The following is a 15,816-nucleotide window of genomic DNA, read 5'->3' as shown; positions in this document are numbered from 1 at the left end:
GGACCAGGCGTGGGCCTCTTCCAGGAGGCTAATGGTCGTAGAGTTCTTAAGGAGTGCAGGGGGAGGAGGTTTTGTGTTGTATGTTTGTTTGTTTGTTTGTTTTAATATAGAAGGAGTTTGTTTAAGTGAACATATATCTGGAAGCAAAGGAGAATGGGAAACTGTGGTTTGATAGACACTGAACTCCAAGTGTGATCAAGTGATGGGAATGTTAGAGCTACGGCTGAGTGGAATCGTCCGTGCAGCTTGCCTGATAACCCCACTCTTGGTGTGAGGAATAATTCGGGTCACCGACTTCAGTGCCCGCCTCCCCCTGCCACCCCAGCACTGCCCAGAGTTGTCACTCAGCCTCTGCTTGGGTCTTCCCTGTGACCGGGCACTGACAGCCTTGACAAATCACCCTCCTGCTTTTCAGACAGGTCCGGTCATGGGCATGACTTTTATCACGTAGTGGCTGAAGTTTACCTTCACTGACGTGCGCCCGCTCGTCTTCTTCCTATTGTGGGGCCCGTGCGAGGTGAACTTAGTGTCTGGCTCTCGGGCACGTGAAGTCTGGTACGCTGCAGAGACAGGACAGGCCGTCGTTCCCAAGTGCGGGTCTGGGCGGCCCCCGGCCGGGTCAGAGCCACCTTACAGGAAGTTTGTGCCTCCGCCTGGCCTCTGCATCCTGGTCTGTAGGGTCAGGAAAATACTTCCTTGTCGTGAGAGGTGGATGAGATAATATATTGTAAGGCATGCAGACCGCTGCTGCTTCCGTGGTCAGTACTAGTGAGCACTATTAGTGAACATTAGTAAACAGTGAACCGTGTACCCAGGTCTCTCGTCCCTCTTCCGTAGTCCCACGGCGGGCTCTGATCCTAAGCGATGTGCTTGTCACTTACTCCATTCCACTGACTGTTCATTTTCATATGTTCCCAATATGCAGTCCTGTAATTAAGCAATTAATGTCTCCATCGGTGCATTTGTTATACAGAATTCCTGGAACAGGAGATAAAATTAGCAGATTTGAACATCCATCTCTGTTTTGCTCTAAGTCCTCACATTGTAAGTTATGATCAGCTAGAAACAGATGGATTTTCTGGGTCCTGTCACAGCTGGACAACCATCCGTATTATGTGCTTGGGCCTTAGAAAGTCATCCATCAGTGGGGATTTAGAATCACGTGCATAGAGTTCTAAAGCCCCTGAAACCCTTGTAAAGATTTCCTTTCAGCTTTCTGCTGAAAAATCATCCTGCTGTTGTCAACCTGTGATTATAGAGAATGCCAGCTAATGGGTCTCTATTTCCTTAATAGAGTTTCTTCAAAGTTTTCAAAAAGTTTAAATTGTTAGCTGTTTCTTCTCCACTATCATATAAAAATACTGATTATTTTTATTATTTGAAATATAATAACTTAAATATGAAGATTAAATCAAATCAGGGGAGCCTGCCTGACTCTGTCGGTAAGAGTGTGTGGCTCTTGATCTCGGGATCTTGAGTTTGAGCCTCATGTTGGGTATGGAGAGTACTTAAAAAAAAGAAATTAAAAACAAATCAATAAAATAGCTTTCTAGAATGTGCCTTTTTGAGCACACGCTTTCCCTTTTCATTTTGTTGGTTGTCAGTCTTTTAGTCTTGCACTCTTTACTCTTGCAAAATCTTGACCACTGCTAAAAACTACGGTTCCTAAATGCTAAGTATTACACACATATCCCCTCACCCACACTACACATATAGCAGTACTGGACAGCAACGATATGTGCAAAATTTATCTCACCGAATTTATTTATATCCCTCTACTTTATGCTCTTATTGGACTGGAACGTCTATTCATGTAATGATAGAAATATCGCATAATTATTGCTGGATTTTTTTTTTAAAGAAACCTTTCTTTTTTATAATAGTTTGCAGTTTAGAAAGGAAGTACAAAGCACAGGGCGTTCCCCTGGCCTAACTCAGTCTCCCTGTCTTACACTGGTCACAACAAATGAACTAATACCAATACGTTATTATTAACTAAAATCTCTGCTTTATTTGGATTCCCTTCGTTTTTACCCAATGGTTCTTCATGTCCCCAGATCCCACGTTCCATTTGAGTCATCACGTCTCCTGAGGCTCCTTTAGACTGTGACAGTTCCGCAAACTTTCCTTGTCTTTGATGGCCTGGACGGCTCTGAGGAGTCCCGGTCAGGCATACCGTAGAATGGCATCCTGGTTAGGCTCACTTTCCTCAGGGTTATACTGGGGCTGTGGGCTCTTGGAAGCAAGACGCCAAGACCCCGTTCTCATCACATCATATCATGTGTGTCTATCATTAACATGGCTCATCACTGTTGATGCTGACCTTGACCGCTCGCTTGAGGTCATGTTCGTCACATTCCTCCCCTGGACCATCCCTGTCCCGTCTCCTTTGCGCTCTTCTCTTAGAAAGGAGCTCACTGTGTGCGGCCCTTACCTAAGGAATGGGGAAGTATGCTTTGCCTGCTGGAGGGGGAGGGCACTGACTTTTTTTCTTAATACATGCAAAATTTAAAAAAAAATGTTCTTTGCATGACATTTGGATACCGTTTTGCTTCTTTCAGACACTTCCCAAATCTTGAGAAACTTTCCCCCGTACAACATGTATCGTTTAAAGCAGCTTAGATGTATTTGCAGTATAGTTTTTTCAATAACATTTGTTTCTAGGTATGCAATGAAATGCTTGGATAAGAAGAGGATCAAGATGAAACAAGGAGAAACATTAGCCTTAAATGAGAGGATTATGTTGTCTCTTGTGAGCACAGGGGTGAGTATTCCGTTTTGAGCACTGCTTGTTTCTGTATGCATGGGTGGGTTGGTTTTCTATATCAGGATAATTTATTTAAGATACAGGCATTCTTTTCCAGCACATTATGCAGCTAGCCAATTCTTGGGTGGGTTAGAATTTCTAGCAGGGAAGAGCAGCACTAAGTTAATATAAATAGTGTGTAATTCTCATATTATCTCTGTTTAATTTGGGAGTTTGAGAAGTGTTAGCGACCATCATCATCCCCACCCACGGCTTCTCCCTTCAGCGGCTGGGTTTATGGCTTCCTTTTTCGTGGAATGTGCTTGCAGAGAGGGCAGAATAAGCATGGCAACAATGACAGACTCACTTGAGTCGCGTTAAGAAGTGACTGAAAGATGGAGGACTGACCTAGAGAAGGAAGAGCGCGAGGAAAGCAGCTGTGGTCCTCTATAAACAAACCGAGAGTTGAAACAGCACGGGTTACTCAGGCCTGAATTGCATCTGGGCCTGTCCCCAGTCACTAGACAGTGGCTTTATCGCTATCTCTCTTGCTGCTTTTTTACCTGCTGTGCACTTTGCTCATTTCCATTTCCAAGACCATGTTTCCACCTGCTGGACATTGTATTTGTCTGTCAACTGGCATTTTTAGCTCAGTGTATGCCCAAAACTTTTACCCTGTGTCTTCTTGCAAAATAGTGTCCCGTTCTGGCTTCTTTTGCAGTGAATGGTATGACCCATGAGCAAAGCCTTGGCTCTTATTTATTTCAACAGAGGTATATAAAGACACCCATAAAAACTCAGTGTCCAGCCTGGGCATGTCGGGGTGCACAAGCAATCCTGCCATCCGGCATCCAGGGGAGATCAGGGACTCGGGGTCTCGAAGGGAAGGCAGGAAATGATGGTGGAGTGGCCCGACTCCTGCCGAGTACCTCGCATGTGAATTAAGGTTAAACACCCAGACAAGAAGGTTTATGGTGCAGTGAAATATATTGGGGAGGGCATGGCCTCCAAATACCCCAGCTGGGTTCTAAATAGGGTCAACCTCACCCAGAGGATGAAGGAATCGGATTTTTAATGGTGAATCAGAGAATCCCTTTCACACAGTCTGTGGGCTCCCTGGCTAATGTTCCTTTTTTTTTTTTTTTTTTTTAAGATTTTTATTTATTTATTTGAGAGAGAGAGAGTGAAGTGTGCACAAGCAGGGGGAGGGGCAGAGGGAGAGAGAATCTCAAGCAAACTCCCCGCTGAGTGCAGAGGCTGACACAGGGGTCTTTTCCAGGACCTGGAGATCATGACATGAGCTGAAATCAAGTCAGACACCCAACTGACTGAGCCACCCTGGCGCCCCCTATTGTTCCTTTCTTTCTTTCTTTTTTCTTTTCTTTTCTTTTTTTTTTTTAAGATTTTATTTACTTACTTGACACAGAGAGAGAAATCACAAGTAGACAGAGAGGTAGGCAGAGAGAGAGGAGGAAGCAGGCTCCCCGCTGAGCAGAGAGCCCAATGCAGGGCTCAATCCCAGGACCCTGAGAACATGACCTGAGCCGAAGGCAGAGGCTTAGCCCACTGAGCCACCCAGGCACCCCTGTTGTTCCTTTCTTAATATCACCTGACAGGCCCTGTGGGTTTTTTTGTTTGTTTCCACCTATGTTTATTGTATTGTGTTCTGTATTATTCTAGCATGAGTTTTAAGTGGTTTTAGGAAGGTTATCTGCTACTAAAGTAAAAGATTATCATAATTTAGCTCAACTGTAATAAGTGAAAATGCCATAGCTATACACAATTTCTGTCTGTGTGCCTCTGCCTCCCACCATATGGACATTAAGCATTTCAAACAAGAGTTGTCCTGTGTGTATGACCACGTTTTCAGCTAGTTGGAATAGACACCAAACAGCCTGCACACTGTATTAGAATCGGTTCAAATGGCATTGGTTCCTCGTGTCTGTCAGGAATGCCATGGTCTTACATTTCAAACATGGGTGTGCACTTACTCCAGATTTTAAGTGGTAATTAAAATATTAATTTTTAATGAGTTATCTCCAACACCTTGGATATTTATCCTCAAGAAAGCCTATGGAAAAAGAAATTTTTGATGTTGGAAAAATATACATGCAACTTTCATGTTGCATTTTTATATCTATTTTTTCCAGGTGAAGGGGAATACAGTACCTCCTCAGTCTTACCCTCTAAGGGAATAAATGAAAAATGGGGCTTATATTGGTCTACTGCTTTGAGCTAACTTTCAGGAACTGTTTAAATTTTTTTCAAGAATCACACGTGGCTTTTGTTTTTGTTTTTTGGGGGGGAATTTTGATGGTTTTTTTGTTTTGTTTTGTGTTTTACTTATCAATACATAATTGAACCAACAGGTATTTGGCTGGCTGAGTCAGAGAGCACGTGGCTCTTAATCTGGGTTTTAAGTTCAAGCTCCACGTCGAGATTACTTAAAAATAAAAGCTTTAAAAAAATAATATATAATTTAACCAAAAGAGTTGTAATAAAGCTATTTGGAATTCCTTCCTTCCTTCCTTTCTTTTGTTAATCAAAGGCCACGTTTTATGTTTGTTCTTTTTTTAAATGATCTTTCACTTAAAATGGCCTCACCAGGTTAAACTTCAGATTAGCCTATATCAGCATGGTTTCCCAGGGTGCTGGCATGAAACTGAACTGAAGTCACTCATTATAGTTTTCTTTTTATTGGAAGTTTTTTGTTTTTCCTTCCAATCTCAAATTGAGTGTTCCTTCCCCCGACCTTTCAAAGAGGCAGTGGGAAGTACTGTTCCCGGTTTGATTCAGTAATTCTAGAATAGTAAAAAAGGAAATCTTCGATTTTCAGAACCAGGATAAGTATGTCCATACCTGGGAAAGAGCAGTTAGCCCCTTCCTGAAATGGGCCCATTCTGTCCTTGGAAATCTTCCTCATTCACTCCTTGAACCATATTGGAGGACCTAGACCGTGCAAGGCATTCTGCTGCAGGACGCGGGGGTCCCCCAAACTGACTTTGGTCCTTGTTCTTTAGAGCCGCACAGAATGAGAGAAGGTGATATTGGTCACCTGATCCTCAGAAGTGTATAGATAATTAGGACCCATGGCAGAGCTGGCTGATAGGACCCAGTGCTCAGGAGGCATTTACCAGGGTGGAGGTGACAGCGGATGCCCCTCGGAAGTCACCGGACATGCCAGCATGCGTCTAGGTCCCCAGCACCTCAGGAGGGTTTGAGGACTTCAGGGAAGGTCAGCAAAGCTGGGGTCTGAAGTGATGCGTGAGTCGAACGTGTTGAAGCTGGAGAGGGGAGAGACCAAACCGTCAAGAGCTTTTGAGGCCCGCTCTTAGGATTTAAGGAAATCTTACAGCAGCTGGAAACAAAGGGTTTGCAGCAGGAAGATCACAGAAGCCTACCTCTGACTGCAGGGTGGAGAATTTTAACTACTTCATGGTGTATTTGATCACAGTGTCACAGAGTCACTACAGAACATAGGCCACTTTGCTCGCTACCTGCAGGAAATCCTTGCTGAGGGGCTACCTCCAGAAGACCCACTAGTCCTTATTGCCGTTAATTGATAATCAAGGCAAAACATCTTAACCATGATTACGTTGGGAACTCTACGTGCACCGTCATTAAATTGCTGCCTGTTTGTCGAATTGGTCCGTATTTTGTCCTTTGTGATTCGGGCTTCACACGAGACCCAGGATGGTGTCTGCCCAGCACTTGAGAGGTGAGGGGCTCCGGTCAGGGTGGAGACACCTGGATCTGACACTTGAGCTGAGCATTCTCCTTCCATTGCTACAGAAACCCTGCCTTGGTAACCAGCATCCGGAGAACTGGATGAGGTCAGGAGACATGGGGTTGAGATCTTGGCTGCCTACCAGATTTCTTTGTGACCTCAAGCAAGTCATTTCCCCTTTTTAGGGCCTTAGTTTCCTTGTCTTAAAAATAAACAAGTTAGACCAGGTGATTTTTTTTTTTTTAAAGGGCCCTTCCTCCTCGGCCTGTGATTCTGAACAACAGACTGTTCATGTTCCATCTTCATAACATAAGATCTTAAGTGAACCTTTCGCTACTTCGTCAGAGCTCCCGTTAGAAGATCCTTTCCCATCCTGTTCAGGAATACCCCTGGGCAGGGTCCACTTGTCTCCGTGGTGGAGCGTGCAGTTGCTGTCCCTAGCTGGGAAGGACTCTAGCCGTCTGAAGCTCTGCGTCTACCAGCCTCTCCACGCAACATCTGAAGTGCATCAGATCAGGAATTGGAGTGTGTGGGGAAGCCCATTAAGGAAGGAGCAGAGTGAGCCATCTTCAGCAGGCTCTGAGAAAGGTGGTTCTCCAGAACCACCTGTGATTCCGAGAGGGATGGCAACCCCCCACCCGCCAAGGAGGGCCATGTGGCTTTTTTTTTTTTTTTTTTTTTTTTAGCCCACATGGCTTTTAACAGAAAAAGGAAAGCGCTTTTATTTTGCCTATTTAAAGCAAAATCAGGCTTGAAATCAGTAGTCACTAACACCACATCAATAGTGCTTTGAGGCAAACATTCGTCACTTGTTCTGGAGTGATGTCCTCCGGAAGATACATGGAAATTGAATTCAAGTTCACGAATCTCTGGTATAGGAAGATATTAACTCAGTTTTACTGGTCTGCCCTTAAAACAGAGGTTTGGACAATGCAAATTCAGTATGCAGAGTATTCTGTTGAAACTTGAATGTTTTCTGTGGAATTTAATAATTTTTTGTTTCTGTTAAGAAAGTGGGTATAGGGGCGCCTGGGTGGCTCAGTGGGTTAAAGCCTCTGCCTTCGGCTCAGGTCATGGTCCCAGAGTCCTGGGATCGAGCCCCACATTGGGCTCCCTGCTCAGCGGGAAGCCTGCTTCTCCCTCTCCACTTTCTCTGCTGTATTCCCTCTCTTGCTGTGTCTCTCCCTGTCAAATAAATAAAAATCTTAAAAAAAAAAAAAGAGTGGATATAGATTTTTCTTTTTTTGGGCCAGTTTTTATTTGAATTAGGTGAATGCCCAGTATACATTGTATATGAAGAGCCTGAACAAACCTAGTCATAGATCCGGCTTAGCACTGATGAAGTTTCACAAGGGAACACGCTCCCTGTCCAGCACTCTGGTAAAGGGACAGAAAGTGACCCGTGTTCCAGAAGCCTCATGCCCCTTCCGGTCACCTACCCGTCACCCAGGCTAACCACTGTCTGAATTTCTAACACTGTAATTTAACTCTGCCCGTTTCTGGGCTTTGTCTGAACGTTCTATGCCTGGCCTCTGTCGCCCAGTGTCACGTGTGAGATCCTTCTGAGTCATTGCACGCAGCAGCAGGGCGTCCCACGGCTACACAGCAGAGGCTGGCCAGCTGTGCAGGGCCCATGGGCCACATCTGCCTTGCAGCCTCTGTTTCTGTATAGCCCATGTAAGAACCATTCCTGGTTCTGATGAAGTTTCACAAGGGAACACGCTCTGAGAAAGGTGGTTCTCGAGATTGTATAGAAAATAAAGAATACGGGACCGAGCCTGCATGAACCCTGTAGAAAGGGAAAACAGCCCCTTGCAAAAACCCATGCCAGCCGTGGCTGTCCAGTATTCCCCTGCACAAACAGACCATGATGCATGCATCCATCCTAACATCGATGGATAGCCGGGTCACTTCCCAGGTCGGGCTGTTGCAAATAGTGCTGCGAGGAGGATTCGCATGCCGTTCTCCTTGGTGCACAGCAGTCCAGGTTGCTGGGAGCAGTAAACCCAGGACTGGAAATGCTGGCTCATGGGGTTTGCCAACGGTGCTCAGCTTTGGCAGCTAGGACCGGTTTGCAAGAGCATCTGTACCACTGTGAGCTCCTAGAAGCCATGCATGGGAATTCCATTCCCGCCCTATCTTTCCAACCACTTAGTATTGTCAGTCTTTTTAATTTTAGCCATTCTTGTGGGTTTTAGTGATAACATATTGCAGTAACACATTTCCTTTGGGACCACTATGGTCCAGCATCTGTTCAGAGGCTTGGAAGCTATTGGATACTGTCTTATGGCAAGTTCCCATTTTTAAAAAAATTAATTAATTACTATTGTTACTATTATTCACTGCTGCCATTTTTTTTTTTTGCCATTGTTCTGTTGGGTTGTTTGCCTTTTTCTTTATTAGTGTACCAGGGTTCTTCATATATTCTAAATATCAGTCCTTTCTTGTTCATGGATTGCAGATACCTTCTCCTACCCTGTGACTTGGCCTTTTTACTCTCTTAAAAGTATGCTCTGAAGAACGGAAGTTCTTAATTTCATTGAAGTCCAGTGTAGCAACATTTTTACTGTTAGTGCTTTTTTGTGGCCTGAGAAATCTTTACTTACCCTAAGGTCATGAAGATACTCTGCTTTGTTTTCCTCTAGAAGCTTCATTGTTTTCTGTTTAGATCTTCATCTACCTGGAGTTGATTTTAATGTGTGGTGGGAGGTAGGGGTGGCAGTTCACTTCCTCTTGTACAAGTGCTCAGTTGCTCCAGTGCCGGTGATTGGAAAGGCCACCCTTTCCCCCCACCTTGTTGTGTCATTTTATCACAAATGGATTGACCGTTTATGCTTGACTCTATTTCAGGATGCTCTGTTTTGTTCTGTGGGTCAGTTTGTCTGTCCTTGGTTACTACCACACTGTCTGATTTACTGTTGCTTTATAATAAATCTTGATACCTGGTGACGTAACTTTTCCAGCTTTGGTTTTCTTCTAGAATGCCTCTCCTTTTCTAGCTGTGTATACTTTTACATACATTTTGGAATCAGCTTGTTGATTTTCATTTTAATTAGAATTGCAGAGAACCTCTAGATTACTTGTGGGAAAACTGACGTCTTTACAATTGAGCTATTCAGTCCCTGACCCTGGTATATTTTTCGTCTTTGAAAAGCCAGTTGAATTCCCTTCTATGCTCGCTCAGTGTTTCAAGACAATAAAGTGGATAATTTCCTCCCACTGTGGTATGGTTCTTCCAACGTCAGAATCCGAGATTGACATGGGTATTTGACTAGCCAGAACAAAACTGTAGACCAACAAAAAGACCAGCAAGACAGCAATATTTTTCTGTAGAATCTGGGTCCTTTGAAGAAAACGCAGATAAAAGGGTCATGAGTGAATCTGAGAGATGAGACCTTTGAATTCATCTTTTCCACTTAGTGCTCTGTCTCTATGCATTTTGTCCCATTATCAGATCTGTTTTGCTGGGACCATTAAGGTTACCACAGAGGGGTCTGTGCTCAACGTACAAGGCAGCAGTGCGGATAGGGAAAACTATGGATGGTGTTTGATAACAGATAGCATGCGCTTCCTGGGGCAGCTTTTGTTTTTCTTACAAACTCTTGCTTTTTTTTCTCTAGGACTGTCCATTCATTGTCTGTATGACCTATGCCTTCCATACTCCAGATAAGCTCTGCTTCATCTTGGATCTGATGAATGGTGAGTGACACTCAGGAAGTCCGAACACAGGGAAAGACTTCGCCAGGACGTACACCTCAGCGCACGCTGACCTGGGCTCCCTGGCGGTTTGGGTCTTTCAGGTCATGGAGTTCCCCCGAAGTTTAAGGAAACCTTACTACTCCTCAGGTTTCCCTCAGAATTCGTTTTAAAATGTTGACCGCCATTGCCCTCTGGCCCTCCTAGTCTCTCACCAGGAAGTTGCATCTTCTGGAAAAGATTTTCATGAAATACACACAGTGTATTTCCAGCTTCATTTTCTGGAATGCAGCTGGCCTAGATCTTTAATTAGCTTGTTTCCTGACCCTCAACTTTTAGGAATGAAATGCCTCATAACAACATGGGCCAAAGATAGAAGTGTATTTGGAAACCAACTTTGAAGGACTGGCTGTGGGCCAGCATGACTTCAGGCCGCATCTTCTGTACCCTGAGCCGAGACCAGCCAGCCATTGATCTTTTAAGCTATGAATGATGACCCTGCAAATGCAGAGAAAGTTCTAGCTAGAAAAATAGTTTTCTCTTATTAGAGAGTGACACGGTGTATATTCAAAGTGTTTTTAGAAACAAGAGTTTGAAATAGAATGTGTATAGTACAGCAGATGAATTACTTTTTTGTTTTTGGATGTTCATCTGAAGTTCTGTTATGTTCTGAGGTTTTGATTTAAAACCAGATCTATTCAACGACATGGAGGAATTTTCCAGACATAATAAGGGCAAAGAAGCCAGATACCATAGCGTGTCTCCTGTGTGATTCCACGTACATGACACTGAACACAGGCAAAGCTAATGGATTGTGAGAAGTCAGAAAGGAGACCTCTTGGCCTAACCAGGGCGGTTGCTGAGGCATTGACAGGGAAGGGCACCAGGCAGCCTCTGGGACGCCGGAAATCTTTGATATCTTGATCTGCCAGTAGTTATATGGGAACACTTGTGCATGAAAGGGGAGCTATGTAAGCCAAAGCAGGGGCCCTAAAGTTGGCCACGCATTAACTCCTCTGGGTCCATAGAGGCTGTTCCTTTACAGTTTATAAGAACATTCCATTACCCTGTTGATGGCATTGTTTGTCTCTGTAACTTGGGCCCATAGGATGATTGCCTTTTTTCAACATTTAATTATGAAGAATTGCAAACATCGGGCAAAAATGGAAAGAATTTTACTGGGGACACCCCAATACCCACCTCCCAGTTTCAACAGTTAAGATTCTACTGTGTCTATTTCCCAAATATCTATCAATATGATCATTTTGTTGCTCTGTGTGCTGCCTTCTTTACTGTCCACGGAGCCCGTTGCTAAGCCATCCGCTGGATCATTACCTGGTTGGTTCAGTTATTAGGATGTAAATACTCAAAGCAGAAAAGCTAGCTGCCCCCTACCCACCCACCCCGTGCAGGTGCATCTGGGAGCTGGGCTCCCAGTCTGACAGGGATGGCTGTGTTGTATATTGTCCCAGCCATCCCTGCATGAAAGTCTTCTAATGTTTGAGATGCCTCTATACTTCTTAAAGTGTTTTGTCAAACTACAGAAGTCCAAGACAGATATACAGACAAAGCAGAAGCAAAATTTGCCTTTTTTTTCAACCACGTCCTAACTATTTAGGATGGCAACATTTTTTGTTTCCTGGGAATTGACCCAGTTTGTATTAACCTCTGCATCTCCGGTTCCAGGAGGCGATTTGCACTACCACCTTTCACAACATGGAGTTTTTTCAGAGAAGGAGATGCGGTTTTATGCCACGGAAATCATCCTGGGGCTGGAGCACATGCACAGTCGGTTTGTGGTTTACAGAGATCTGAAGGTAAAGCACTCTGTTTCCCAGACCTGCACAGTAGGTATTGTGGCCCTGGGTCTCCAGACGGTCTCTTATCTCTCATGGGACCTGCCATTTCCCTCCTCTCAGCCCTGGTGAGGTCACATCTGTGTGATGTCCGTCTGTCCAGACTCTAAACTCGGTGGCAGGGACTCCTTTCCTTCCTAGTCGTTGCTATTAGCTCAGCGCCTGCTCCCCTGCCTGGGGCAGCACATACACTAACTCAAAAATTGTAATGAATTAATAGCAAGCAAGGAGTTTCTTGGCATTGCTGGTGTGACAATTAATTGTCATGCACTTAATGTTCACTAAGCAACTGGTTTGGCCATGGCTCTGTGTTAGAACCGGTGATGGATGGTGATGAAAAGCAGAGAACGTGCTTCTTCCGGGATTTATACATGGGTGAACCAAGATTCAGAGTGGCCAGAGCGCTAGCTTGTTGGAGGCAGAACTTCCCCTAAAGGCCATTCTGAGGGTTTCACATTGTTTTAGGACCGTCTTCAAAATCACTAACAGATTTTTAGATTCCTGAACTGTGGAGCCCCAGAAGGCTGTGTCTAGGCTTCTCCATTCTTACTCTCTCTGGACTTGGAAAAAAATGCAGTGAGTCTATTCCAAGTTTCCCCCTTCCAGACCATGGCGCTCAGTCACGGGTTCTGCATTCATAAGGGAGCTAGGAGTTTACTCAGTACCTCCGTGGTGACAGTCATCGTGAGAAGACAGGGGCAGAGATAAAAGGGACTTTGACAAATCGTAGAACTAATCCTGCAAATACAGAAATGTGCACATAATAATGAGGAGGAAAATGACAGGAGAGACAGTTTCTCGACAGGGTAACAACACTCGGGGAGAGGTGTTTGCCTTCTCTTTCAGATTCCTTCTCGATTGAATCCAGTGTAGCTGACTAAGATGTGTAGATTACACTCCTTTCTCTCAGGAGCTGCTCTGTTTTGATTAGCTGTCTTTGCTTTGTAAGGTTGCCTTCCCAAGAGCCTAAAATATTATATTTTATTTTTGAGCCTCTTACTTTGTCACAAAACACTCTGTAAAATTTAAAGCTTTCTGCAAGGTTATAAAATTTCCCCCTTAGTTTTCATCTGAGCATGAAGGAGAAACAAATGTATTTTTGTTAAATTAGAAATAATTAGACACTGGTTGGCGCATGACAATTTCGCTTCCTCCTGTGAGTTTTGCAGAGGAATAAACTACATGCTGAAGGCCCATGAAGCGCTATTGTAATACATTTTAATTTAGATCTGTAACCGGTCTCTAATCATCTTTGTGCTGTATTTTTTTGTTTTGTTTTGTTTTGTTTTGTTTTCGAAACTATTTAGTAGGCAGTGGTATTATTTAATTTCTATTCAAACTGAATTCTCACTCATGATTATTCATGCTCCGGCTTTATAATAGCGTGCCATTTATTTTTATTTCAAGCAAAACAATAGTTGATCTTCAGTGGAAAAATATTAAGATGACTGTAATTCAGTATATATGAGGGAGAGAAGCTTTGTTTTCCCTATTATGCCGGCTAAATCTAATGCCAGTAGATGCATTTCATCAGAGTTGTGGTCAGAGTCATCCTGGGTCATCCAGTGAGGTCCTGGGTTCTGAGTCTGTCCTCAGAAGCAGAAATGCCTCTCCTCGGTGTTGGTGTGGTGCTCGGGAACGTGTTGATTTCTTAGGTCCGTGCTGTACATTCTCATGAGATTCCTTTCTGTCCTGTGCCTCGTGGGCTCATTCCCTCAGGGCTTTGTGATTCACAGAAGGCGAGAAGCTGGTGGGCTCGCTCCCTTTGTGGAGAGGCCCGTGGCTCTGGCCAGGCCACTGTTCCAGCAGGGGAAAGAGGTACTTTTTAACTCTGATGAACTGTGCCCATCACCCCTGCAAGTGCCAAGCTCCCGGCCTTGTGTCTCGTTATCTCAGGAGTAGTCTCCTTTGTGTCTGTCATCGCCACTTTCCTGTGGGATTTAAACACAGATAGTATGACTTTCAGTATCATGACCAGCTTGGAGGTGGTAGTGCAGTCAGTGTTCCTGTTTAGGTATAACGATAAGATACCACATGCCTATGGTTGTAGAAATTCTCAAAGCTGATGACAGTTTGGGACCTCCTGAAGATCATCTTGTCTTTCTCTTCAGCCTGCAAATATTCTCTTGGACGAACACGGACATGTCAGGATATCTGATCTCGGTCTCGCCTGTGACTTTTCCAAAAAGAAGCCCCATGCGAGTGTGTGAGTAGCGCATCAGCTCTGTTCAGTGTTGACTGTTGTTTCTCTGCAGCGATGCCTTGATGGGCCCAGCCCTCGGTCCGCTCACTTCCTCCCGCAGCTTTTTCTTGCCGGAGGTGATTGTCTGTATGTGATCATGCTGGGCCGGGGGCAGGTGCCGTATCTCTGGTTATGGGAGCGCAGATCAGTGGGCTGTGCCTCCTTTGTCTTCAGGGAGCGTGGATGGACCCACGGCGTGATCGGGGGGCTGGGGTGCCCGTGGGGGGAGAGAGGGGCCTCCGCAGCAGACCCGAGCCTGTGCCGGCCGTGTGACCTAGTCAGTCCATTTACCTGCTTGACCCTCTACCTTCTCCTCTACAAAGCAGAGGCAATGCTAAGTCCCTGCAGTTGTCCTAAGGTTAAAGGGAAGCCCATGTGCCTGGGAAGGTGCAGGGGCATCTGAGGCCCAGGGCTCAAGCATCTCTCTCCATCTACTTTCTCCTTTGTTTTCAAAATGGCTTTTTTTTTTTTCCTCCAAAGGGAAATTAGGAACCTTTTTTTTGTTTTGTTTTTTTAAATTAAAAACACAAATCATCTGTTTGCAGGCCATGTTAGACTTGAGCATTAAGTACATCAGTCTTCCAACAGACCATGCAAAGGGAGCCCCCTGTCCCCCAGCCCTCGGCTAGCACCTGACCCCTCTGCACACCCTCCTCCGGGGATGGACAGCCGCTGTCCCAGGCCTCTGCAGAAGCAGGAGGGAATGCACACTGGTTTTCATTTCTGTTCCTTTGGTCTCAGTTTATCTGGGTGGAAAGTACAGACATGTGTGCATTTTGTGGAAAAGCAGATGAGTGTTTCTTTATTTTGGGGGGGGGAGCTTGGTAAATGTATCATTCTCAGCACTGAAATCCTTTAAAAGTACATTTTATTGTCCATCTTGAGCTAACACTCATCTCCGTTTTGAATGGGCTTGAAGAAACTCCCAGGGGGTCTCACCTCACGCATCCATGTAGAAAATCAACCCTAGGCCCCTCCTTCTTGGCTGTGGAGGTAAAGTGGTTCAGCACTGCTGTACCTGCAAGGGGCTACTTGAAGTCAGGGTCCCCTTTCAAAGCCCTGAGTGAAGGTGCATGGTGAATAACATGGATTCTGTAAACAGGTTTCTCCCTTCCTGCAGAATCTGGGGTCCGGTGATAATGGCATTGGCATTTTGCCAGCACTTTACAATTATTAGGCCAGAACCCTTGGTTGCATGAGCTTCTCTCAGCAAATTCATCAAGCATTTTTTAAGAGGGTGGTTTGAATTTTTAATGCGGTGGCTGTTTGGTATGCTAATTTCTTCAATTTAGAGTAGCCACCATAGAAGGCGCATCTGAGAGCTCAGAAGAGTTAATCTTGCAAAGGGATGAACTCTCAGTGATGGGGTTATTTATTTCCTTATAGAACTGCACTCACTTAGTGTAATTCCCCTGCCAGCTCCGAGAGGTGGGCCGTTCTCGGATTCCACCAGCAGCTGTGGAAAGAGGTAGGATCAGGGAGGATTGGTTTCCATGCTTGCATGATGACAGGAAGGCCACTGTTCTACAAGTGCATCATCTCCTGGCCA

The 15,816-nt window shown here is 44.8% G+C and overlaps 1 protein-coding gene across 1 annotated transcript in view; it reads left to right on the top strand.

The window, feature by feature from the left end:
- Positions 1–15,816, top strand: part of GRK3 (G protein-coupled receptor kinase 3) — a 123,723-nt gene that overhangs the window by 77,929 nt on the left and 29,978 nt on the right. The window contains exons 9-12 of the mRNA XM_044244040.1: positions 2,665–2,764; positions 10,094–10,172; positions 11,856–11,986; positions 14,137–14,231. Coding sequence (XP_044099975.1) covers positions 2,665–2,764; positions 10,094–10,172; positions 11,856–11,986; positions 14,137–14,231 — 405 coding nt within the window. The remainder of the gene's footprint in view (positions 1–2,664; positions 2,765–10,093; positions 10,173–11,855; positions 11,987–14,136; positions 14,232–15,816) is intronic.

This window comes from Neovison vison, chromosome 3, assembly GCF_020171115.1.
Source record: "Neovison vison isolate M4711 chromosome 3, ASM_NN_V1, whole genome shotgun sequence".
Lineage (NCBI taxonomy): Eukaryota > Metazoa > Chordata > Mammalia > Carnivora > Mustelidae > Neogale > Neogale vison.
This window is presented reverse-complemented; position numbering and strand designations above follow the sequence as displayed.